The sequence below is a fragment of the Lissotriton vulgaris genome, chromosome 9 (genome assembly GCF_964263255.1).
Source record: "Lissotriton vulgaris chromosome 9, aLisVul1.2, whole genome shotgun sequence".
Taxonomy (NCBI): Eukaryota; Metazoa; Chordata; class Amphibia; order Caudata; family Salamandridae; genus Lissotriton; species Lissotriton vulgaris.
This window is the reverse complement of record NC_141697.1, coordinates 638,833,786-638,860,920: the sequence shown is the minus strand read 5'-3', so window position 1 is coordinate 638,860,920 and position 27,135 is coordinate 638,833,786. Positions and strand designations below refer to the sequence as shown.

The window sequence follows — 27,135 nt, the reverse complement described above, 5'->3', positions numbered from 1 at the left end:
TTGCTCTAAATAGTAAATAGCATGCGCCACTTTGTGGATGCTTGCACAGGCATAAAGCCCTAGTAAACCTCAGCCTTCTTCTCTTTCCAACAAACACTTGCATTTTACACTATTTCAACAGTGTGGCACCATTATTTTCAATTTCCTGAAATGTTGGCTGTCTAGGATCATCATAATGATCTGAAAAAAACCTTTGTTGTGAGCCGTAGCTGGTAATCTTTTATTATTTACCATGGTAGTTCTCTGGTGCACCAACTTATGCTCATTGTTATGTGCCGTACCGGCAATTAACAAAACTACTCTAGAAAAAATTATTTCCTGTACAAATCTTGGTGAAGAGTTTACTGACTTTGTAGTCAGTAAAATATCTTGAATCGCAACACCTGTTACTTTTTTTGTGACAGGGAGCAAACTTATATAAATCAGTGTTAATCCTCCTTTAATAGGAAGAATGCAGAACGAATTGCTGGAATACATACCCTCTAAATGGAACAACAGCAAACCCAGTAATTCTATTAGTTCTGTGTCTCTAGGATGTTCAAACACAGGTAAATTAAGAAGTGGAAAAACAATTCATGCAGCCGCAGCCCGTGCAGGTATGTATGGTGGGGCGGTGGGGCTGGGTTGGGTGGGATTCGACAGGTGACCACGAGGGAAAATGAATTAAATAATGAATTTTCCCTTGTCTTCATCTGTCGAAATACCCCTCCTCCCCCACCCGGCCCCAGCACTCTTACCTGCACGGGCCGCGGCTGAGTTCATGCCATGATTTCTGTTGGAGCTATACACACTTGTCAGTGACACTCTCTCAGAGCCACGTTTTACCTTTGACCCCTACATGTATCCTGCTTTTGTGCAAAATCAGGATTCACTAAACCTTTGGTCATCATGTGGTGCTTATTGTTACACAATGTGCCTAATAATAATAGGATTGGGTTATCATCCTGGTTTCTAGGTGATGTGCCAGTCAGAAGGAAAGGTGGTCCGTAATTGTCAGTGCAACAAAAATCATCATTTAGCAATTGTGAATTTACAAAATAAACAATTTCTTTCTTGAGCCAATGTTGTGCAAATAGTCCATGGAAATGTAAGTTTTCTAATAAAATGTAAGGATTTTGGGGCCTTAGGTTCATCATTTAGTAACACAGGAAACACAAGCGGAGCACTGAGAACAAAGACAGCAAGAGGAACAAGAAGAACAAGCGAGGAAAGAGGAGAAAAGTTTGACAATGATCGCGGGGAGGGACAGCGCCAGGACGATCCACTGGATGATCAAGATGGAGAACGTAAATAGGTAAACGGTTCTGTTGCAGTTTGTGGAGTTGGGGTACAGCGGGAAAGTCCAGACGCTCCCTGTTGGGTGAAAAAACAGACATTTATCATATCCCCAACACTGATCTCAGATCCTTGCTGACCCATCTTTAAAATAATCCTGCATTTTGACTAACCCACATTTCCACAAAACCCATGAGTGCTATAGCCACCATGTGTCACTTAAAACTCTACTTATGTGTATAAATCTCTTTTCCTGGCATAAGATGTAATATCCAGAAGGTACATTGATACCAATGATTAAACTATGAATCTTTCAGTTAAACAGTTATATGATATAAGCTTGAAGATACAGTATATTCGATTTACATGAAACTATTTCACCAAAGACCTCTAACGCATGAGGGGGGAATTGAGGACTATGGGTCAGATGTAGGTGGCCAAATAGCTTGCTCTTGCATTTAAGGAATCGGAAAATTGCGATTCCTTAAATGCAATGTAAGTAGTACAAAAGAAAGTGCACTTTAGCCTTAAGGAATCGCTAATTACCACCTACTTCAAATTGGCAGTAATTAGTAGAAATTAGTGATTTCTTTTAAAAAAGCACTTTTTTGCTTTTTTTAAAGTGCCCTGTGGCACACATTCATGCCCTTAGGGCATGTATATGTGCCACATGTGCACACATGGCCATTTCAGGGGTGCAACAGGGTGTCCTTTTGACACCCTGGCACCCTTGAAATAGCACCCGCCATCTCAATGCACTAATAGCAAATCGCAAATGGAGAATATCTTCCCATTCATTCCTATGTTTCTCCAAGCCCATAGGAATGAATGAGTAGGTATTCCTTATTAGCGAATCTCAATTTGTGATTCGTTATTAAGGAATATTAAGGATTCCCATATATTTTAGTGATTCCTACCTATATTCAATTTTGAGAGTCCCTAATAGCGAATCGGTAAAATTCGCTATTAAGGATTTGCAAATTGGATTTTACCTACATCTGGCCCATAAACATTAAATATCACAAAATATACGTGCAACATTTCACTTTAAATATTTACCATGGAAATAACAGAAAGCATCAGGATGCATTTAGATAGCGTAACCTTTTTGGCAACAAAATTATTTGCAATCAGGAAATCCCAGGACGCAGTCATGGGGTGGCTACAGTAAAACTGGTTGCACCTTAGCAGTACTAAGTGAGATGTGTCACAGATTAAAGAAAATCTCTCCTAAGTCCTTCTTCAGGTGTTTTCACTCACTGGGGCAATCTCTGACCCTACTGATAAAAGTTCGAAACTTTAAGGTTATTTTGTATGTTAAAATGGCTTTTTATCAGTGGAGAGTAAGGTAAGGCTCTGTTTGAAATACTTTTTGAGTAGGATAGATCGTTTTTCCCTTTATCGCAGAGCTCGGCTTACAACTGATGGTAAACTCCAGTTTACAACTTTGATTAGAATATTCATCTCTGTGCTGGAAAAGCTGCCTGGAAGCTTCAGCCAGTATGGGAGAGACCTGGTCCAATTGTTTTGAGAAAACAAACTCACTCTAGCCCAGGAGATCACGTTGGCCTAACACGCCACAATCTGCATCTCATGATAAATAATGTACTTTTCAACTGTTAAATCTGGCTTGTCAAAATTTTATGAACGGTGTGGACTATATTGCCCCTGGTAATTAGTGAGTGCTGTAAACTCCATACAACTCGGAATTCAGCCCCTTGCACAAACTCTGACTCGCTCCCCACCAGGGCCTGCGGAGGAACTACACGTTTTGTGATTATGTTTGAGTTGTGATTGATGCTGGGTTCCTCCATTCCAGTCAAGGCGTAAATAAATATGTACCTGTCTCCCTTTATAGACCATTGAATAATAACTGAATGAGGGTGTCAAGATTCGAGAAACAGAGAGGTGCCAAACTCCACTGCCCACAAAAGAACTGAAACTCTTCACCTTCTCCATTTACTTCTCTCACTACCCAAAGTCCCCTCCTGGTCATTCCACAGCACCTCCTATCAATCAATGCAGATCTCAAAGATTTTTCTTCTATGGATTTTACCTGCCCACACCATATTTATTAGTTAACCAGACCTTTTTTTAAAGCTGCATCTGTCTGTACAAAATGTCTGCCCATGTAAAGCACTGTGATAACCTCTGGGTCTACATAAACCCTATGTAAATAACGTCAATAAAATGCAAATAATAAGAGATCAGGAAGCAGGAAAATACAGGTATTTGGAATCAATTTATGGAACAACATGCCACGGGAAATTTGACTTGGGACACATATATCATATTTTAAACAATGCTTCAAAAAACTTACATCCAGCTCAATTTTAGCAACCACTTTAAGTGCTCTTAAATAAAAAGTACACAATGAATCTGAGTTTTTTACTCAGATATAGAATGTATCACTTTTCTTACCTTGCCCAAACATTTTAATCCTGGTGGGTATTTAATGTTGTGATGGTAATAAATAGCACAACTAGCCATTCACAAACAGGAGCCTATCAGGTCACTTTATCTGTAAGTATATTCATCATGATAATCAATATACCCACCTCTTCATGCTCATGCACTATCTTGTAAATGACGTGTTGTGCTGTGCGCTCTCATGTTAAAGCCATTTCATCATCCACCATCTTATGGATGGCACTTTGTGTTTATAAATTATCATGCAAATGGACTGCTAATTTCATTAGTAATCTTGTGATTGATAGCTTCCAATCGTTTAATAATAACCTTCCCTATAACTGTACAACATAAGTAAAGGTATTACCTGCGATAAGCCAAGCAAACCAAAAGAGGCTCAACAGCGCAAGGATGGCATAGACGAGCTTATTTGGCCTCAGTCCAGCCACAATAGAGAGGAGGGACATGACGATGACAGTGACGCCATTGACGATGAGGTAGATAGGGATGAAGCGTTGCGCTGGGCATTGTTGCAGATAAACAGAACCTGTGAGTATGAAAAAAACAGATCAGTGAAATAACTACATAAGGTATTGCATTACAGAGCAATTAAAAATTGCCAAAGAAATCTTCAGTAGGTAGGCTTTTATTTAGTTTGATCTTTTACCAGGAAATAACACATTGCCAGATACTCCAGACTCACCTGATAGAAGGAACAAGTCTTATTATAGCCTTATAGCCCGCCGTAGAGGGCTATACCCTCTATTAAAGGCCCTCTCCAGGTTTAAAGGCCCGAGCTGAAGGCAAGGGCCTTTAACAAGGGAGAGGGACTTTAATAGCCGGTATAGCCCAGCTACGAAGGGCTATAAGGCTATTAGAAAATTCTGCCACTAGAGGGCAGAATGTTCTAACAAAAAAAACAAAGTCTTTTGGGAGCGTGAGGGGATTGGAATCCCCCCAGGCTTCCTGAAGCCTTTGTTCACAGCCAGAGCTGTGAACAAAGAAACATTGGAATGTTGGTGCTCCAGGCTTATACCAGCCATCATAAGCCCAGAGCACTCCATCGTTTTCAATGGAGCTCCCAACATTGCAATGTTCTAATAAAATGTATATAATGCAGACAGTATGGCCGCAGTCCTCCTAGACAATAAGCACATTCCTGGAGAAAACCATGCTGGGATTTGCAGTTGTGTGGTTTGTTGATGAAAGCCAACCCACCCTACCATCTGCTGACCATCTTCCCCCCGTAAACTCCCTTAACGCCTGGAACCCAATCTCCACTGAGGACACCATCCGCCTGATGAATTCCATCCACTCTGGATCCCCCACAGACCCATGCCCTCACCACATCTTCAACAAAGCAGACTCCGTCATTGCTCCGCACCTCCGAGACGTCATCAACTGCTCCTTCAACTCCGCTACCTTCCCAGAAGACTGGAAACACGCTGAACTCACCGCCCTTCTGAAAAAACCAACAGCAGACCCCACTGAACTCAAAAACTACCGCCCCATCTCGCTTCTTCCATTCCCGGCCAAAGTCATCGAGAAAGCCGTCAACAACCAGCTCGCCGCCTTCCTCGAAGCCAACAAATCACTCGACCCCTCACAATCTGGCTTCCGAGCCAAACACAGCACTGAGACCGCCCTCATCGCAGCAACAGACGACATTCGAACTCTACTGGACAATGGAGACACAGTCGCCCTCATCCTCCTCGACCTCTCTGCAGCCTTCGACAAAGTCTGCCACAGCACCCTTTTACAACGCCTCAGAAACATCGGAATCCAAGGAAAAGCACTGGAATGGATCACCTCGTTCCTCACCGGAAGAACCCAGAGAGTCCGCCTCCCACCATTCAAGTCCGAGGCCTCTGAAATCATCTGCGGCGTACCTCAAGGATCCTCACTCAGTCCCACCCTCTTCAACGTATACATGAGCCCCCTCGCGGCCATCGCCCGCCAACACAACCTCAACATCATCTCTTACGCGGATGACACTCAACTGATCCTTTCTCTCACCAAGGACCCCAGCACCGCCAAAACTAACTTACACGAAGGAATGAAAGAAGTCGCCGAATGGATGAAACAAAGCCGTCTGAAACTGAACTCAGACAAAACAGAAGTGCTCATCTTAGGTACATCCCCCTCTGCATGGGACGACTCCTGGTGGCCGGAAGCCCTCGGAAAAGCACCCATCCCGACAGACCACGCACGGAACCTTGGCGTCATCCTGGATTCTCCACTCTCAATGAACAGACAAGTCAGCGCCGTATCCTCTTCCTGCTTTAACATTCTTCGCATGCTCAGAAAAACATTTCGCTGGATCCCCTCCGAAACAAGGAAAACAGTCACCCACGCTCTAGTCACGAGCCGACTGGACTACGGAAACACCCTCTACGCAGGTACCACCGCTAAACTCCAGAAGAAACTACAACGAATCCAAAACGCCTCAGCCAGGCTCATATTAGACATCCCACGCAACGAACACATCTCTGGTCACCTTAAAGACCTCCACTGGCTACCCGTCAATAAGAGGATCACTTTCCGACTGCTTACCCACGCACACAAATCACTCTACGACATCGGACCAGATTGCCTCAACTCTTGACTGTCCTTCTACACCCCCTCCCGCCAACTTCGCTCTTCCAGCCAAGCCTTCGCCACTGTTCCTCGCATCAACAAGACCACCATGGGAGGCAGATCCTTTTCATACCTGGCTGCCAAAACATGGAACTCACTCCCCGCTTACCTTCGCCTCACCCAGAATCACCTAGCGTTCAGAAAGCAGCTTAAAACGTGGATATTTGACAAATAATCCTCCTCCCCTTCCTAAGCGCCTTGAAACCCTCTGGGTATGTAGTGCGCTATACAAATTTTATGACTTGACTTGACTTAAGGCATTTACCACACTTGGTAATACCATTATCCACGGATAGTTATGGTAAATGCCTCCTCTTCATAGTTTTCATCTTGCAACGGAGACGTAACATCGCAAAATATTATAGTAGCAAAACGAATTCTGGTTTGCTTGTGTTTCGGGCTGGACTGGTCCTATTGGAGCAGGGCCAAGGTTGATTTGCATATAGCTGGGTATGAACTGAGTCGGCATTGTGTGCAAAATAACGAAGGATTGGGATTCAGCCTGAGTGATTACCAGTGCCTGATAGTAATTCAAGCATTCCATTCAGCACTGTTTTGTATGCACACAAAATTCCACATAATTTGGCATTTCTAAAGGCATTTTCCTTAATTTATTCCATTAGGGAAAACTGTGAGGGTATGTTTAAAACATACACAGGATCCCCATCCCTTAGTTTACACAGGATCAGAACTTAGCAATGAACTTGAAATGGGGGCCTAAAACAGTTTGGCTTAAAACATATGATTTAAGACACCTTCTGACTTGACTCTGGTTTTCCTTTTAGACCACCTGTGCCTTGTCACCTTCTTTTTCTCATTCTTTTCTCCTCCCTTTCTCCAATCCTCATCCCCACCTTTGCTTTTTTCTTTTGCTCTCATTCTAGCCCTCTTCCAATCAATCATTTCTATTGGACCCTCTCTTTCTCTTTCTTTCTCTCCCTGTCTCTCACTCTCTCCTCTCACTCAGATTCTCACTCTCTCTTCCAACCGCTCAGTTTCATGTTCTAGCTAACTATTTCAATCTATTATTTTGATTGTTTTTAAAGGTTTTTCTTATAACTCATCGGATCATTTTGGGATCACATGACAATCCATGACTCACATTACTGCCTCAATTATAAGTTGTGAGGCATTATATAACACCTGCAGTCACACCTCAGAGCTCTCACAAAAATGTGACGCGAAAGAGCTTATGCTTATCAGCAGAGTCATAGCAAGAATGTCAATAAAATCCTATCCTATGAAAATTGTGGAGTTTATGCCTAGGTTGGTTGAATCTAAATACAGAAACCAACGTGATTCCCTTCCGATGAGTTACCTGCAATACTTTCAAGAGCTGAGGTGAGTCACATCCTGAATATTGTCAGAGGTTCCCTCAACCCCTTGCCTTTGGATTACAGTCGCGGAGGTGAGAACTATTTTTAAGAGACACTCAATTAATTCACTATGACAGCTCTCTTTAGGCTATGGGGAAACATTTAAGTCCCTACCGGCTACTCATACATTTGTCTCAGTGCATTTTGGTGCTTGCAGTTCTGTTCTTCCAAAAGAAAAAAGAAGTGCTGAAGGGCGAGTCTCATTGGGGTTTTGGCCAAAAGAGGTATTTAAAAAGGAACTATCCAGAGATGTTATTTGGGGCTGTTTCCAACAGAGACTACTTTACATGTATACATGTATTTATTGAGTTTTAAAATACAGCAAATGGCCAACAGTCAAGAGATATCTCCTTTATAGGGTGAAATTAAGAATGCCTTAGTTGGTGGAGAGTTTGGGGTGGACCAGTCACCAGAGATAACCCCTTGGTGGGGTGTAGAGTGGACTTCATGATCTACCACAAGCCAAAGTGTCACAAGAGTTTGTCTCGAGTTCTAATAAAATCTTTCTTAAAAGAGATGGACAAAGATCGACCATTTCCTAGTTTATGAGGTAGAGCCCAAATCACATGTCGTACACCAAATAAGGCATTACTAGCCAACAGGTTATAAGTATGTATCCATTCAGCATAAAATAATCTTTCGAGGGGTGGTATCTCCTAATCTCATGAGGTGAACTGGAAAAAGGGATGAAAAGAGGATAGAAAAAGGGATGCATATGTCAGGGTGGAGGGGAGACGAAAGAGTACAAGGAGGCAATGAGATCCTTTGATCTTACCAATGACAATTTCAGCGATGCTCAGTGCTATCCAAACAAGTGACATTAGACCAAGAAGCCATTCTGAAAAAAAAAGAAAACATATTAGTCTCTGAAATGCCTACTGCTGCTCATCTGTGATACTAAAGGTAGAAGCTATTTAGAAAAGTTAAATAAACAAAAAACAACTTTCAGATTAAACATTCAGTCCCTAACCACCTCACCTTCTCGCCAGCAACATGTTAGCATCAAAAACAGAGCTGATTTAAAGGCCATCCAGACACCACTTATTTCTATAATTCTCATCTCTTCCTGTCTTATAATTCTCAGCTCTTTACTTCTTGTAATTCTCAGCGAAACATGTTTCAAGTCACACAGCAAGTGATTTTTCTTTTTAGTTCATTTCAAACATATTTTTGCATATTTATTGCTCTTTCCTATTTTAAACAGTAAATTATAGTTTCTAATTGCAAAATAAATTCATACCATACTGTTACTCTACTTTGTGAGTTAAGAACTCATAAAAAAATCGCCAGTACGCGTTTCAATCTAGGTTTCATTACCTGTGTACTCTTTGAAGGCAAGTCTAGGCATCCGACTCAATATGTGCCGTTTGTTCTAAGAATATATCGAAGGAAACCCCAGATCTCTCTTCTATGTTGTTACTGATTCGCAAAAATTGGTTTGCGATTCAGTATGTGGAAGGGGAGTGTTTAGGGCATCCCTTCCAAATAGCGATTCACAGTGGTATGTAATAATGTTTTGGGACCAAATTCCGTTCACAAAACATAAATATTGTACCACCAATTCAAAGTTGGTAGCAGCCTATTCAAAATCTGTATGGATACTATGGGACCACTTTCCCTTTGTGAACGTGACACAAATATTTTTTTAAGAGCCGGCATAGGTCCCATAGACCACTGCGTACTTTAAAAAAAATGAATTTTAAGTGTTTCATTTTTTTCTTTTGAAACATTCCATTTTTCATGAAGTTAAATGGCTGCATTTCAAAGAAAAAAGTGTTGAGTTAATCAAAAGCAATCCCTGTGATGGCTATCATTCCTAATGGGTCGCAAAGTGCGGCCTATCTCATTAATATTTATGAGGTGGGTCAGTTTACGACCCATTAGGAATCGTTAATTAAACTCAACAAGTTTCATACCTTAGGAATAGTGTTTTCCTAACTAATTAGGAAATCACTATTGGACTCCACCATCATCCCATGAAGGCAATTATCCATACAACCACATACATCAGTGTGACCACAGCAGGGCTTCTCTGTGGCTCCCACCCCCATTATGCATTAAGTTAAAAACGTTTTGGATCATTTAGTAGGTGATCTATTCAAGGAAATCTAGCTAACCAGCTAAAAACAACCTTCTTTCCAGGCCCCAGCCTCAACAAATAACTTCTGTAAATCATTGATTGAATACTAACACCCAAAGCAGTGGTATCCATTCACATAGAAGAAGTAGTGTCTGAGGGACACATTCCACTTTGTGGGCTATTGGGAGTGAGGAGCTGCCAGAGTTCCAAGATACTGCTGCATGCATCCAGCAAGGCATTTGCCAAATGCATACTCTATGTTTTGATTGCAGCTCCTGTTCCATTTTAGCGCGGGAAGTGGATTGATAAAATAAAATGTTTTTTAAGAAAGTAAAGACAGGGATGAGGTCCTCTGCCTCTTGCCCTCCTTCATTCCTACCATTCTGCACCATTCACAGACAGAAACCTGCCCCATTGATGTTAATAGGACAGGATTCTGCAAATCCTACTGAATGTTCATTTTGTGCTCAAGAGTAATATATCGAAAACGAAGTCGAAAACGAAGGTACGGTAACAAGGCGTTCGGTGTGTTCCATCACCAACTGCCTTGCAATTCAGCCCATAGTAAATCTGGGCCTGTATAACAAATATGGTGGCTTTCCCTCTTTTTAGAATGGTGCACCTTTAAAAAGATGCGCCATGCGCAAACAGGGAAAGCGGGCAATATTACCATGAATGCTCTGCCCCCAGGGCAGCCGCGAACTAGTGCTGCCTTGGGGGCAGCGCATCCAAGAGAAGTAAAACAGAGCTGCTTCCAAGCCGCTCCGTGTTTCACTGTGCAGGTGGTACCCCCTTGCACTTCAAGAGGGGTGAGAGATCCCCTTGCAGGTTGGTGCAGTGAGTGACTGCACCCGCCTACAAGGAGATGTCAGTGAGGTCCATGGGATCCCCTTGCTCCACTCTAAAAGGCTGCCTTTAGCAGGCATCTCCGAAAGTCATTTTTGCCTCTTTTCTGCGTCCAAAATAGGGTGCAGGTGCAGAGGCAAAGTGATTCCCTCATTTGCATGGGGTCACTCCTCCGTGCACATGAGGAAACACCCTCTGATGATAGTGCTGGTGTTCAATGTGCGCCAGAGCTCTCTGTAATACAGAATGGGCCGCAGAAGCATCTGATGCCCCTTCTGTAATACCAAAGTGTCCCGGGTGCACCAAGCTGGCAAACGTGCCCTTTGCACCCCTGAGGCACTCTGGGTAATACTCTCCATGTCCCCAAAACCACAGGGACCTGGAGACTGCAATGGCCGGTCAGCTGTGAAGATGTTTGTGCCGCATGGTATGTCAAGGCATGAATGGAGATGAGGGTGGAGACTCCATCAGTGATCCATTCATGGAAAAGCTCAGGAGTGACTACGCATAAAGGTGACACTAATTCATGTGCATTTGTGAGAAAAGCAGTGACAGGAAACTTATTTTTCCGAATGGAAGGATTTCCATATCCATAGGAACTCAACCATCAAACACCAAGAAATGTCCAACACCAAGAAAGCCCCAAAATGAAATGATAACCTTAGATAATTTAAATGCAGTAAATTAACCAAATACTCACTGAAACACTGAGCGGCACAGCAACAGCAACTCTTGACTGATGTATCCTGTGCAAACATAAGACAGTGATTGCATTAGAACTGGGATCAAGCTTGGCCTTGAGCAGCTTTGGGTCTGCTTTTTACTAGCAAGGAGCTGTGATAGGCGTGCCTTCATGCTGCCTTTAACCATGAAGAGTCACTACTGAAATGCGCTACGAAGCCTCAATAAGGATGCGCTATACAAACGCTAGTTAAAAATAACAGTAAAGAACGAGATGAATTTGCAACTGAGATATGTGCGTGTGATCATGCTGTACCATAGGTCCTATTTGTGTTTCATTGTGGCATTTGTGAGCATCACATCTGTCCTTGCACAGCCAAGAAAGAATGTTGTAGATGTGAAAGAGAACCACACTTCCAATCTTTACTCTCAAGTATACTAGAAGCTCTTATTGATTCCATATTGATACTTTTTGATGTTTCTACGTTTTTTACATTTGTCCATTTACCTGGCAGTCCTGATGCACTCTGTCTTGGGCCATGACTCTGTTGTCTGTCGGCTTTCTTCAGATTCAGTCCCACGGCACACCAAGGATGTCCTTATGAGCCAATGATTGACCGTTTTTCTTGTTGGCCGACCTGCAGAAAAGTTAGGATTAACTAGTTTGATAATCCCGAATGAACAGCTTTGCCTGACAGTTTAGCTCAACTCCACATTCCTCCTTTTGATCTCCCTTGCCATCTCACTCCTGAGTACCTTGAACTCTCTTTCTTTGTTGTCAGTGCTTCTTTTCCTGTTTTATGCTGCATTCTGCCTCTTTCTTTCACACCTTAGCTTGCTTTACCTTTCTTGCTCACTTTTCCTTTGACTTGTATGTCAGAATATCGACCAAAGAACTATCAACTACCAACATATTGTGGAGGTAGGTTCCGGGGAGGAGGTAGAAAATGAAAATACCTCCACTTTAACCGTAACTCTGATCACACCCAGCATGCCAAGTGAGCAAGCATTCCCTTCAGTGAATGTTGTTTAGCTTCTCATCCTCTTTCCATCAATTCATACATTTATGCTTTACCCATTTAAATATTAATTCAATCATTCATCCATCCTTCCTTCCTTTCCTATCGATCCTTACAATCTTCCCCATCTGCCCAGTCTTTATCCTTCCCGCTGTTCACCCTTTTATCTGTTGACCATTTCTCTCTTCCATCTATCCTTGTGCTCTTCCATCTTCCCACTCTTTCATGCTTCGATCAATCAATCAATCAATCAATCAATCAATCAATCAATCAATCAATCAGAGTACTTGTAAAGCGCGCTATTTACCCGTGGGGGTCCCAAGGCGCTGAGGGAGTGGGGGGGGCGAGTAGGTCTTGGGTCTGCCGTATGTGGGTAGGGAGGGTGTTCCACGCCTTGGCGGCGAGGTAGCAGAAGGATCTACCACCGAAGGTTATTCGTTGGATGCAGGGACAGCAGCCAGGGCGAGGCTGGCGGAGCGGAGCTGGTGGGTGGGGTTGTGGAAGCTGAGTCTGCTGTTCAGGTAGGCTGGTCCGGCGCTGTGGAGTGCTTTGTGGGTGAGGAGCAGAAGGGGATCCTCTTGTTGACGGGGTGCCAGTGTAGGTCTCTCAGGTGGGGGTTGATGTGGGTGGGACGTTGACGGTCAGTCGGGCGGAGGTGCTTTGGATGCATTGTAGTCGTCATAGGTGTTTGGCTGGGATTCCTGCGTAGAGTGCGTTGCCGTAGTCCAGTCCGCTGCTGACGAGGGCCTGTGTCACCATTCTACTTGTTTCGGTCAAGATCTACTTGTAGATCCTGCGGAGCATGTGGAGGGTGTTGTAGCAGGAGGAGGAGACGGCGTTGACCTGCTTAGACATGGAGAGGTAGTATTCGAGGATAAATCCTAGATTGCATGCATGGTCGGTGGGTGTTGGTGCTGTTCCTAGTGTGGTCGGCCACCAGGAGTCGTCCCAGGCTGAGGGGGTGGGTCACAGGATGAGGACTTCCATCTTGTCCAAGTTCAGCTTCAGACGGCTGCTCCTCATCCAGTAGGCGACGGCCTTCATTCCCTCGTGAAGCTCGGTTTTGGCTGTGTGTGGGTCCTTGGTGAGGGAGAGAATGATCTGGGTGTCGTCGGCGTAGGAGATGATGTTGAGGTCATGATGGCGGGCCACTTGCGCGAGGGGGGCCATGTAGACGTTGAACAGCGTCGGGCTGAGGCATGAGCCCAGGGGGACGCCGCAGATGATGTAGGTGGCTTCGGATCAGAAGGGTGGGAGGAGGACGCTCTGAGTTCTGCCGGAGAGGAAGGAAGTGGTCCAGTCAAGAGCCTTCTCTTGGATTCTGGCTTCTAGGAGGCGTGTCTTTAGAGTGCGATGGCAGACCATAACAAAGGCGGCTGACAGGTCCAGGAGGATGAGGGCTGATGTTTCTAGTTGGCGCCTGATGTCGTCTGTGGCGGCGATGAGGGCAGACTCGGTGCTGTGGTTTCATCTGAATCCGGACTGGGACGGGTCCAAGATGTTGTTGTCTTCCAGGTGGTGGGCCAGTTGTATGTTGACAATTTTCTCGATGACCTTTGCCGGGAACGGGAGCAGGGAGATGGGCCGGAAGTTCTTGAGGTACGCATTGGGCTTCTGGAGGAGGGCATTGATTTTGGCGTGCTTCCAGCTTTCCGGCAATATTGTTGTTTCGAAGGAGATGTTGATGACTTTCCTTAGTTGGGGTGTGATGGCTGCGTCTGCTTTGTTTTATACGTGGTGTGGGCACGGGTCAGATGGAGATCCTGAGTGGATGAAGTTCATGAACTTGCGTGTCTCGTCATCATTGACGTTGTACCAGGAGGTCAGGCGGTTGGCGCTGGTGGTGTTTACAGGGGAGGTGGAGTCTGGTGTAGTCAGGGCGGTCGTGGTATTGAAGTTGTCGTGTATGTCAGCGATCTTGCGGTGGAAGAAGATGGCTAGTGAGTCGCACAGTTCTTGTGAGGGTGGGATGTCGTAGGCGTTGGCGCTGGGGTTGGAGAGTTCCTTTACGAGGCTGAAGAGCTCTTTGCTGTCGTTTGCGCTGTTATTCAAGCGGTCTTTGAAGGAGGATCTCTTGCCTAATCTGATGAGGTGGTGGTGTCTGCGGGTATTGGCCTTGTGGGCTGCGTGGTTGTCCGGTGGACATCGTGGAGCCATGTCTTCTCCAGTTTCCGGCATGCACGTTTCGAGGTCTGGAGCACGTCGGTGAACCAGGTGGCTCTCTTGTTGGCGTGGCTGTTGGAGGGTTTCTTGAGCGGGGCGAGGGTGTTGGCGCAGTCTTCGATCCACTGTCTGAGGTTTCGGGCTGTGGCGTCTGGGTTGGTGGGGTCGGTGGGTGGGTTCTTGGCGAGGGAGGTGATCAGCTGGTCTTCGGTGACTGCTCCAGCAGCGGCGAGGCAGCTGTTGGGTACAGTGGTGCGTGGATGGTTTCTTGTAGGTGAAATGGATGCAGCGGTGGTCGGTCCAGTGGAGTTTGGTGGTGTGGTTGAAAGCAACGTGGGATCCTGTGGAGAAGACGAGATCCATTGTGTGGCCAGCGGCATGGGTGGTTGCGGTGACGAGACCAAGGTTGGTGAGGTTGTTGATCAGGGTGGCGGAGTTGGCGTTGTTGTTGTTCTCGAGGTGGAAGTTCAGGTCCCCGAGGAGGATGTAGTCTGTGGAGGCGAGTGCGTGGGTGCTGGCGAGGTCGGCGATGGATTTGCTGAACTGAGCCCGGGGTCTGGGGGGTCTGTAGATGAGTGTTCCCCTGAGGGTGGTGTTGGGGTCGATGTGGATCCGGAAGTGCAGGTGTTCGGCGGTGTCGAGGGTGTCCTCTGCATGGGTGGCGACCTTGAGGGTGGACTCGTGGACGACAGCTATTCCTCCTCTGGTTCCATTGGCGCGATCCCTGCGGGATGGCTATAGCGATGTCGGGCGCCGAGAAGTCGTTCCACCAGGTCTCGGTCAGGAAGGCCACGTCTCGGGCGGAGGTGTCGAGCAGATCCAAGAGATCAACGGCGTGTTTGCGTGTGGAGCGGGTGTTGAGTATGAAGCGGAGATGGTTGGGTCCAGTCCTTGGAGGTTTGGTGGTTCAGTCGCAGGTGAAGCTGCAGGTGTGGCAGGAGAAGGGTCCATGGGTCAATTTCGGGGCGGCCGTTGAGTGCGTGGAGGGTGCTGGCGTCGTAGTGGATTTTGGTGTTGTGGCGTTCGCGGGGTCCTGGGGTTCTGGCGCTGAGCACGGTCCAGGCGCGGATGGGCTCATACAGGCTATCCTTAGGCCCGCCTTGAGCGCGTCCGCGGCACGCCCGCTGCGCGCGTCCGCTGCCCTGCCCCTTCTTGGCCTGCAAATGAGGTGGCTTGGGAGGGAGGAGCAGCTGGGAGGCGGGAGCGGGGAGGCGAATGGGTGTGCAGAGGGGCAGGGCAGTGGGGTAGCAGCGCCAGGAATGTGCCAGATGGGGAGCGGTGGGGGGCGGGGGGAAATGGTGCACAGGGCAGAGGGGAAGGGAAAAAAATAAACCAGGAAACAAGGAGGCAGCAAGGAGGCAGGAATCAGGCAGTCAGGTGACGAGTAGCGGCGTGGAGGCGACCTGCCTGCAAGCAGGGTCAAAGGTCGCTCATTCAGTGTTTCACCCTTCCATCCTCAAAGGTCGATCCATTCAGTCTGTCACCCTTCCATCCTACTTTTCACCTTTTCTTCATTATATCTTTCGACATTTACTTCCATTCTTGCAACCTTCCTTTGACCACCTGCTCTTTCCTCTTTCTTTCCATCTACCCATGTTTATGTCTGTCATCTCATCCTTAGTTTGTTCTTTCTTACTACAAACTGTGGAAAAGCTGCTAGCTCCCCTTCGTCGCTATCTAGGAGCCCGCCAGTATAAGATAGCCTGGAGAATCTGTAGAGTAGATACGTCCTCTGTTAAAGTTTCTCTTAAGGCAAGTATCTCGAGAGAATTTGACACATTCGGAGCAGAATCCTTCTCTGTCCCTACTTCAACCAACCTAGGACTCTGACTGGTCAGACACAAATGTACTTTGATGTATGGCACGGTTTTATTGTATTACTTAACTTGTGCTATTTTTGAGTACGTCATTCATCCATTTTAAATGAATTGTTTTTTACTCTATAGATATCAAAGTATAACATTGTACTGTTTGGGTTTATTGTTTTTTTCAATCTAATGCTGTTACTGAGAATGTAACAAATCCTGAATTGGTTTTATCCTTTTATGGTATGGTGTATTTGTACTGGCACGGATGAATTGTTACTTTTATGGTGTCTGACCGTGAAATGAAATGACTGACTCAGGTAGAATACAAACCTCCTTAAACCGTGGGAAATAACTGTCTATAGACTTCTGCTTTAGGTTTGAGACACTGGGTTGCACTGAGAACCTTCCGATTTTCTTAGATTCCTCTGCATGTCTTTACCGACACTGAGTATATAGTTCACTGGTCACTTTTCTAGAAACACTACTTCTAACTCTGAATTAATCCTACCCGAGAGATTGATAGGAACTACTGTCACCGGGTTCAAAAAACCTTGGAATACAGATTCACAGGAATATACCCAAAACACTTTTAAATAGCACGTGCATCTGTAAATATTACAGATCAATAAGAGAAAGGGCGTTTTACTCACACTCTCTGGAAAATTCTTCTTTTTGGAAATAGAAATTAAGCACGCAATTATCGTCTCATCAGATTTTCAACACAACAATAGTGCACATTCCAAATGTAGTTTGTTGAAAACTAAAAACAGTCGCCAACAGTCGCCATCTTACAGCAGCTTCAAATCCCAACATGGCAGCAACCCTACCCTCCGCAGACCAAGAGGGTACAACCAAGCACTTACCTTCCTGTGAGTTTGAGGATTGTTGGCAGAGAAGGTGCCGGGCTCTTTCAGTGCTGGTAAATGTGTGTGCCTCGAAAGAGGTTTTATAGCACCGCTGCCACATTGCCCAATATGTAATTAACGACACACACCCCACACAAAACCTCATGAATATTTATCACCTGCAAGGAAACAATGAAACATGTGGGCTTCTGAATCAGGAATGTTAAAGAGGAAAGTCACGTTTATGCTATCAGCCCGACCAGGACAAATTCCGCAAATTGATTAGGTACAAAAAAATCCTAGAAACAATGGAGTCTTAATTACATCACCCACTGACACGTGAAAGGTGAGCAGCACATTCGTACTTCTAAAGCAAGGGCTACATTCGAAATCTGAACTTTCTGGTCAAAACTTTCAGAGTGACATAGTACCAGCTGTGAAATGAAGGCTTTTAGCAAAGAAGCAGGGTGATCAGGGGTTCTATATTCTTGTCGATCTTAGGGTAGGTTTTCTTAATTCTGAGGTGCCCATGTAATGCCATTTGTTACACCACAGCGCACTGGAGACTGTATTTCCCATTTAAAACCTACAATGTCCTTGGTTCAGACAAGAGGTGGTATCGCCACTAACTCTGATACTGTCATGGAGTCCCTACTCTGTTATGGTGGTCGTCAATAACACCATAGAGAGAAGATGTATGGGAGATCATACAGTAGAGCGCCATGTTTACCGAAGTCCTAATGTTTTAGGAGCAACTTAGGGTTCCCATGAGGGAGGGTGCTGGCCTTGACTGATCCTCATCATCTGGAGGCCCTCAAGCTCCCTCAGAGACAGAGCTGTGGGTGCCTATGCCTATGTACTGTGTGCACAGGCTAAAAAGTACTCACAGACTCAGTGCCTCTGTGGTCAGCCATCGGATGTGACTGCACCCATGTGAGGGGAGGGTCTTTAAGGTCACCCCAGTGTCACACCAGGATGTTGGCAATGTATGGGTGATCAATGTCTAGCTTTTCTCCTCCGGTCCTCTTTGCACATTTGAATGCTGCATTACTAGGAGTATGCACATGTGCAAAGTGAATTCCCTCATTTTCTTGGGGTACGGCTCCGTAAATCAGAGAGCACTCTTATTTCCAAGGCATGAATGGGCGCTACCCTATAGACTTTCTCGTGGTCAGTATTACTGTAAGAATTCTTGTCTCCACTTCAGTAATATCAGATATCAGAGGGTGTGCAACCTGGGGTTTCTCTCTGCACAATTTATGCAACATACAAGAAGAACATAACATTTCTGCCGAGGTGCAATCATTTGAGTGCCTAATGTTCAATGGTTAGACTTGGCGGTTTTAGAACAAAAAACATTGCCTTAGCACAACTGTAATAACTGCAGCCATTTTTTTATTCATTGCTAACCAACTCTGCCAAGTTCTGCCTTTCTCTGACATGTAAACCTGTCTCTCATGTCTAACACCGTAGCCACACAATTCTTTTTTTTAACATCTTGTTATTGTAAAAGGGAAAAGAAAAAGGACTAAAGGGCACATAACATTAGTGGTTATCACAGCCAGTGTCAGATCACAATTACATGTCTTATAAATATCAGGACATTCATCTCTAAGTTTTGACGCGTTGCTCGCCCATCTCCCCCTTTTCAGATCTCAACAATATTGCTATTATACGTAATCCTCAGTCCCTTCCAAACTGTGAGGTCTTCCAACTGGCTGACAGGGCACCCCTCTACTTCCATTCCAGCCCCCCAAAATGTTTGCCCATTTGTGTGGGCAACCTCTCCTTTCGTAAACCACCTTTTTTGCCTGCATGCACTAATCCATGTTGGTTTCCCTGTCTAGGGATGTGGGCCCCACCTCCGCCCTTCATTTTCTGGCTACGTTACGTTTGGCCACCATGAGGAATATGTGACCCACAGTCATTGCCCGGCTGTTAGATTTGTTGTCATCCAAATAGTTAATAAACACCATTGAGGGAAGCCTCCTCCTACTCCCAACACAATATCATCAAAAGTTTTACAATTGCCTTCCAGTACGTTTGAATCATTGGGCAATTCCCCCACAGGTGTAAAAATGTACCCTCCTGGCTGCAGTTCCTAGGACACTGTGTTGACTCGAATTTTCCCATTTTTACTAGTGTTGTGCATGTACAATATGTCCTGTGTAGGATCTTTAGTTGGACCAATCTGAATTGTGACCGTAGGCCACCTCCCAGGTGAAGGCAATTGCTCAGGTCCCCATATCTTCCACCAATTTGGCCGGCACTTTCTCCAAGATGTCGGGGGAATTGTTTAGTATTTTGCAATAGGTTAAAGATATTGCTTTTTCTTTCAGATAGTCATCTAGCAACCTATCTTCCAGAGGGGAGGAGACCAGGAGGTCTGTACCCTTTGGATTGGCAAGTTGTAGAGCATGCCTTATCTGACTATAGCGGAAGGTATTTTACGACACCAACTCGTAGTCCCTTTGGAGGTTCACTCACGTCACCTACCCTTGACCAATAAGGTCCCATTTATAAAAAACTAGGTGGTTTACTAGAAATCCCTACTGCGCCGTATCTGATAGGGGAGTGGCTTTGGTAATTTTCTCTCGCCTCCCTAGAGCCGCTGCTGATGTATGCCATATCATGATTGAGCTTGAAGTTGGTTTTTGCTACTGGTGTTCCTCATTTTCCCCCATAGATGGCCCTACGGAATCCCCTCAATCCCATATTGTGTTTATCCATCCTATAGGTCGGCTCATCATGTGGTATATGTACCCACTGATTGATCACTATAAGCTGCGCTGCCCTGTAATAATATTAGTCAATTTATTCTATTTGTGGAGTTCCTCCATCTCAGAGGATTGTCCGTACCTTCGCTTCAACTGCCTGAAAGTATGTGTGAGAGACCAAGTAGGGCGAATTTTGCAAAATGTATAAGAAGCGGGGAAGTGCCATCATTTTGCATAAGGAGGCCCTGCCTATCAGTGACAAGGGCAAAGACCTCCAATGTTGTACATCTTCCCGAAGCAGTCTTAGTGGGGGGGACTAAGTTGAGGTTCATAAAAGAAGATGGGGTCTCTGGTGACATAAATTCCCGGATATTGGAATCCTTCTGTTACAACTCTTGCTGTGCAGGTTCTGGGAAGATTCGGTCTTGGGCCAATGAGGACGTATATAGGAATTTATCCCGGTTTATGGTGTAACTGGAGTAATTTAGAAACAGGATAAAGATATGGAGCACCCTGTATAGAGAGGAGTAGGGTTTCGCCAAGTAGAGAAGGATGTCGTCTGCATGAAGGGAGATCCTATCCTCCCAATCTGCAGTCCTTCCAAGTCCCCTAATCTGCGGGTCAACCCGTATCCACACCGCTAGTGGAATTAGGACCAGAGTGAATATCAAAGGAGGAAGGGGACATCCCTGTCTCATCCCTCTTTGTAATTTAACAACAGCTGAATGCCCCCCATTTACCGTCACTTGTGCTAAAAGTTCTGCATATCGCAGTCGTACAGAACTTCCCACCAAACCCCAGTCTCTCTCTCTCTCTCTCTCTCTCTCTCTCTCTCTCTCTCTCTCGGACAGCGAATAGGAAGGGCCATTCTATCATATCAAACGCTATCTTGGCTCCCAAATACACCACAACTGCCACTTCTCGAATTCTGTCAGCTCTCCCAGTACTCTCTGAAGACGCCGCAGGTTAAGTGCAGTATTTCTACTAAGCATAAAGCCTGATTGGTCGGGTGGATTAACTTGTGTAACATTGGAGCCAATTTGGTTGGCAACACTTTTGTTAAAATCTTGACCTCTGCGTTTAGCAAGGATATTGGTCTGTAAGACGCACAACTCTCCAGTGGTTTCCCGGTCTTGTGTATCACTCCTTTATTTGCGAGCCTTTCGTTTTCAGGTAATTTCCAGATTTTAAGACTTTCCTGGTACATCTTCACTAAGTATAGGGCAGGTTTGGTCACTGTCAGTTTGTATAGTTTAATCTGTAAGCGGTTCGGGCCCATTGCTTTCCTGACTATTAATAATTCGATAGCCTGCACTACTTCACAGTCTGTAAGGTCTGATTCTAAATGATCCTTGTCCGCTGCCTCCAGTTAGAGCATATCCAGAGTTGCTAATAGTTCCATTGCTTCCATTTTCTGTGATGTGATACGAGCCGAGTGTGTATATAATTGCCTATAGTAAGTTGCGAAGGCATCTGCTATTCCCTGCCGATCCCTCCCTGTCTCCCCCCATCTATAATGATCTCTAATACCCATAGGGAAGCTTCTTCTCTCTTGTCCAACCCCCACCTCGTACAAGCGATGTATGGTCGCTAGGTGTTTGGCTTTTGCCGCATCCTCATCAATATCTCCATATTCTTTTTGTTTAATTCGTAGCCTATGTTGTGCATCTGTTTGATCTGCAGTTCAGACTCTAATTTTGGGATTTTTCCTTCTAAGTCTTCTGACTGTTTCCGCTTTTCTTTTTGATGTCTGGTGATCAAAGAAACCCCCTGGCCTCTAACCACCGTCATGTAGGCCTCCTATAGGAGCCAGGCCGATTCTACTGCTCCCTCTTTTTCCTCAAAATAACAGACCTTTTGCAGACCAGCACACATTAGCCACACAAGCCTTGAATTGTTTGGTCAGCTCTGAAAGTTTTCATTTTTCAATTTTTTGAATCTGCAACGCTTTTTGTTTTAGTTGCATGATATGATGTCTGTTAGATCCCTGTGTAGGAAAACAGCTACATTTCCATTCTATACTAGTGTGCTTTAGCTTTATGCTACAGTTTCCCGGGCATGCCCTTATAACCCAGATCTATGATTCACAGACTATTTTCTTTATGTAATACATATTTTCAGACATCAAATTGGCATGAGTGGAGCCTTTTTTTTAGCACAGTAAATAACAGCATGCCAACTATTGGCTGTAAATTTGAAACTACCTTTTTCACTAAACTAAAAACAGCCTGTAAGAAATGGGGTTATTGGTTGAGGGGCATGAAACTCTCCTCAAGCTGAAACCACAATCCTTGTCAAGGTGAAGTCACAACAACATAATCTGTACTCAATCCTCTACTAGCTTGGCATGGAGCAGTCCGACTTAAAGGCAATGTGCAAAGTATTTGTGCAGCACTTAAAAGAGTAATACAGTGTAAAACACCACACAAAAAGGATTCCACACCAGATTAAGATAAAAAAGAATAGAGTAATTAAGAAATCACGACCAAACCGGCATAAATCCAATTAGTAGAACTAGAGATATGCAAGTTTAAAGATGTCAGTAAAAATAGCACCAAAAAGCCCAAAGTGGCAGCTGTGGATATATGGTTGCGCCAGACTGGGACAAAGCCACATGTTCAGGCTGACCGTGATGGGAGTATGGACCGGCTACAAGGACTCAGGTAAGCCTGACCCAGGTAAGCACACTGAAATGAGTAACTTAAATCCTGCTTTACAGAGTTAGCGAGGTCCTGCTCAGAAGATGCATCGCTTTGGCAAGATGATTCATTAGTTCAGAGTAACGAAGCTGCGATGTGAGGTCCTGCATCGTTGTCGAGGATCCTCTCGACAAGGGCTTGCGATGGAGAAGTCCGGCGTGGAAGATGCATTATTGAAGGCGATGTGTGACTTCCGAAGAGCTATGAGGCTGTGATGCAAGAACCTGTGTCGCCATCGAGGCTGCTGTCGATGAGGGGTTTGTGATGCGAAGGCCTGTGTTGGGAAAGGTTCGAACTAGTGACAGTTCCAATGCAGGCTGTGGGGTTGATGCAGAGTCCTTGTATCAGGAGAACCCTCAAAGCAGAGGCGATGCATCAGTTCTGAAAGTGGTGCGTCAAACAGCAAAGTCGATGCTCCGGGTCTGCTGGTGTTGTGGCAAGCCGTGGTGGAGATGCATCAGTTCTGCTGACTCCATAGATGGGCTTTGGGAACGCGTTGAGGCCCACTTTGAAGGGGCCATGAGTGGGTTCAAGGTTGTTGAAGCATTAGTCCCTGAAGCTCTAGTCAGGAGGCCAGCCAACTAGCCCTTGGATTCACTTTGGAGTCCTGGCTTCAACAGATGCAGGTCCAGTCCTTCTCACACAGCCAACAGGGCAGCACAGCGGGGCAGCAGTTCTTCACAGCAGCAGTCCAGCAGAGTGGCAGTACTATCAGCAACACAGCAGTTCTTTTTCCTAGCAGAGCATTCACAGGACCAGAAATGTACTGACGGGTTGGTATCTGAGGTCCAATATTTTTACCTGGGCCCTACTTTGAAGTGTGAGAAGCTTCTAGAGGTTTTCATTTGAAATTCCCAGTCATCCTGCCTTCCCTGTCCTGGCTCCAGCCTAACTACAGGGGTATGCAGCCGTTTGTGTGGGGGCAGGACACAGCCTATTCAAGTGTAAGTAGGGCTGTACCCTGTTCCGCTCACTCATCCTGTCAGTGATGGCCCATCCAGGCACACCTAAGCTCTCTATGGTGTGTGGCCGTCTAGGAGGAACAAAGCAAACACAAGGAGACGATGAACGGAGCGCTGAAACTTTTCAGATACTCACCCCAGTCACACATCTTGGTTGAATCCTTCATCATTCTTAAGCTCACTTCGCCACCCCAGTTCAGACCCAGTCATATGCAAATCAGTCTTGACCCTTTGCCTCATGGGAACAGTGTAGCCCGAACTGCCAAGCCTGGTCTTCCCTGGACCGGAAACAAGGATCCAGGAAACAATTTCAGGGTAACAACCCTCATCAGCCAGGCTAGCTTGAATCCAGTGGTAAAATAAGCAAGGGACCCACGTATGGGCACGCCCTGTCAACGTAGGGCGAACAAAGTAGTGCACAGTCAAGTGCAGGCTTGTGAGAAAGTCCACCACAAGTCAAGTCCACCACAAACTCAGGATAATGAAAGATACAAAATATTCTCCTGACCTTATGAAGGAATATAGCCTTTGACCACTTTATTAATGTGGGTCACTTCCTTGGCTTTCATTTTTTTTATGATGACAGGGAGGAGACATGTCATCCCATATATCAGTATATTTTACTCTTATTATGAGGGCTGGTTTAACATACAGCTATAAATGAGCACTTCCACTTTCTTGTATGGCTTAGGACCCACATCCACGTGAAATCTGGTGCACCAGATTCACATCAGCATTTTATGGAGGATCCGTTTTCTCAAAATTTCTCCCACTTCATCATACTTTGACATTTACCTTGTCGTTTCTACTCTTACACTGTTAATTTGAGTGATCAGGCTTGTAGGCTAATGTTTCTTACATTGTACAAGGAACACTAAGCTACAAACTGAGTTTTTATTTTAAAAATGAAATACGTATGATACTGTAAATTAGAAAAAGATATTAACATTTGATAAGAACCATTTGCAAAATGTACTCTTCTACTTTGTCCCCCGGTCTTGTCTGAATGACATGCTACTTCTCCCTAAATCTTAGTCTATAATTTGTCTGGATGGGTTAATCAGCCAGTAACACACCACTCCTGTTAGTAAACAAATCTATGCTTTACCCAACTTGTGCAGACCACTGACATGCCTGTATGCCAAGCATCACTCCTGTGAAACCCGAGTTCAAAAACAAGTTTGAACCATTGTTATACATGGTTGACCCTCTGTCCACCATGGACAACAATAGTTTGTCTATGACCATAACAGGCCACACCATATGTATTTTATACACCTCTCATGTTGTTGACACATTTGACGATTAGTTGAGGCAGAGCAATCAGGGCACTGAGAAGGCTTAGATTCTCTGGAGTGCCGAAATGGCTTTCTCTCGCTGGCCTTTGTCGGCCCGCGGATGTGATCAACATCTTCCTGGAAGAGGCCATAATGGTGGCAATGCTGCAGTGTCTCTGAAAGTCCTGCAAGCAGATTGAGGAGAAAATGTTGAATACAGTGAAAGATTCATTTTGAGGACACTGGCCCCCTTTCAATCTACAGAGGGCAAAGATATCCAAGACATAACAGTTGTTGGACAACGAGGTGCTAGGGATCAACTCTGCATTTGGGATTGAAATACTCAGGGTCTGAAAGCTTCCTGAGCTGGGCCCAGTAGGCAGTATGGGAGGTCAGGCTCACTGTTGGTGGAGTTGTCTAACTCCAGTCAGAGATAAATGGTGACGATAGCAGCCCTCAGGAAGCTCAACCTCCATTTTAATGGTAGAAAGTTGCATGTATTAACTTTAATACATGGGATTCTGTAATCCCTGGATAAACGAAATCTAATTTCTTTATAATCGTTGTCTTGTGATGCACCATTATAAAAAAGAGAGGCCATTACTCAACTATTACTAGGTTATTACAGTTGAGTTCTGACATCACAATTCCTACTTCTTAAACCAGCAGCCAGGTGAAAGGCGGGTCAGGTCACAGAGCATAGCTGAAGCAGCTGTTCAAAGCAAGAAAAACCGAACGCTACCTTTCTTCCTTCTGCTCTACTCTTTAGTTTACAATGACAACCAGAGAGAACATGTTTATTTTCTACACTCCTTAGATAATTAGAGAAAAACTAGAATCTTTCTTTATATTTCTACGCATTCCAAACTAGTGCTGCTTTTTTTTCATACTAGATTTAATATAAATCTTTGTAATAAATAACTAACACGTTATTGATTTGTTTAATTTTGCGCTAGAGGTTAATTTTTATTCTTCATTTTTGTAAATGTGCTCACTCTTTCATATCAAAGAGTTACACACCAAGATTTTAAGTTGTTTGTGTGAAAGGTAATAGTGTGAGCCTGTATTAATATAGGGATAAAGTACCCCCCTGGTGTACATGATAAGATAAGGATATTGGAGTTCCTTAACCATATAAAGGAACTCAGCCATTGGCCTCATTCCTCTATATGGTTATAGAAGTCCTTGGTGACTTGCAATATCCTTATACGGTACAGCAAGGGGGGTACTTCATCACTTATGTTTATTTTGTTGAGGAGAGAAGACCTGTAGGCGCTCAAAAAAAATGATCTCTGAAGACAACAAGGCATCGCTGAGATTCCATCACATCTGCGGATAAAGGGTGAAGAGAAGGTCTTCTAGTTTGCTTATCAGGCAGCATCTTCAGAGTTTTTTAAATCCCACATTTTGAGTGGAATGGAGAGGGGGCTTCTCAACAGCTTATTGAGATATATTAATTACATTAAATTGGTACAAGCTTGCTTCACTCACATTAAGTGTCACGTCTGCCTGATAATGTTGGCCTTTTTTCCTGGATACAGACACTATTCACAACTGACATACCCTTTTAGTTTTGGATCGTAATAGATCCAGTGTAATTCATGTTTCATTCTTCTTTCCCTATCAAAGTAGGCAGTACAAGAGAATATCTGTGGTGACATTTCTATTGTAGCAGAAATCGATTGAGTTGTGCCTTTTTTCAGTTGTACAGGCTTACAATTTATCTGGCATGTGTGTTCTTTAAAACAGATGTTTCTAAAATTTGTTTTATCTTATATTTAATGAAATTAATTTAAAAAACAATTCCAATGTGCAATCGAGTAAATGAAGATCCAATATGACCCAACACCCCGCCAGACTAAACATTCTAGAATGCCTGTTCTTGGTGACATTTAGAGAAGCAGGTCTGGGGAAGAGAACTGTTATTTTCTCCTCACTGGATCGGTCATTTGAAATTGTTGGATGAGAGGTTTCAACTTCAAGAGCATGGGAAAAACTGAACCAATGATGCTCTACACATGCTTAGACTGCTGAAGGGCATGACAAATGTCAACCCTGAGGTTCACTGCTTCTGACTAAATTATTATATTTACTTCTCACCAGAATTCCTAATATGGGCTTCGGGTCAGATGTACTATTTACTGTACAGTACTGTACTGATGTACTATTTACTTTACTATTTACGGTACTATTTTATGGGTCGCAATTCATTAGTTAGGTTACAAATTGTGGCTCAATCCAATCAGCCACTATTACAGGGGTGGTGGCCTGCATGGGTCAGCAGGCCACAACCTCTGTGATTGATTTTAAATAAAGACATTTTTAAAGGAAAGGGGGCTGC

At 44.6% G+C, this 27,135-nt stretch overlaps 1 protein-coding gene across 2 annotated transcripts; it reads right to left on the bottom strand.

Moving 5' to 3' along the window:
- Positions 1–712: 712 nt before the first annotated feature.
- Positions 713–17,208, bottom strand: LOC147692014 (transmembrane protein 272-like). Of its 2 annotated transcripts, XM_086936720.1 has the most exons (6): positions 17,158–17,208; positions 11,813–11,942; positions 11,324–11,369; positions 8,473–8,535; positions 4,052–4,231; positions 713–1,353 (listed from the first exon to the last, which is right to left on the bottom strand). In XM_086936720.1, the coding sequence occupies exons 2-6, from the start codon at positions 11,843–11,845 to the stop codon at positions 1,133–1,135; spliced, it is 543 nt and encodes a 180-aa protein (XP_086792846.1). In that variant the 5' UTR covers positions 11,846–11,942; positions 17,158–17,208; the 3' UTR covers positions 713–1,132. The 2 variants fall into 2 exon arrangements, with proteins under 2 accessions (XP_086792846.1, XP_086792847.1); XM_086936721.1 differs by lacking the exons at positions 11,324–11,369; positions 17,158–17,208 and having other exon boundaries at positions 11,813–11,944.
- Positions 17,209–27,135: the final 9,927 nt, after the last annotated feature.

Coding starts and splice junctions, on each gene's coding strand:
- LOC147692014 (XM_086936720.1), bottom strand. CDS start 11,845: ATGGCCCAAGACAGAGTGCATCAGGACTGCCAG. Junction 8,536..11,323: donor CTGTGCCGCTCAGTGTTTCA/GTGAGTATTTGG, acceptor TTTTTTTTTCAG/AATGGCTTCTTGGTCTAATG. Junction 1,354..4,051: donor GTTTGCTTGGCTTATCGCAG/GTAATACCTTTA, acceptor TTCACCCAACAG/GGAGCGTCTGGACTTTCCCG.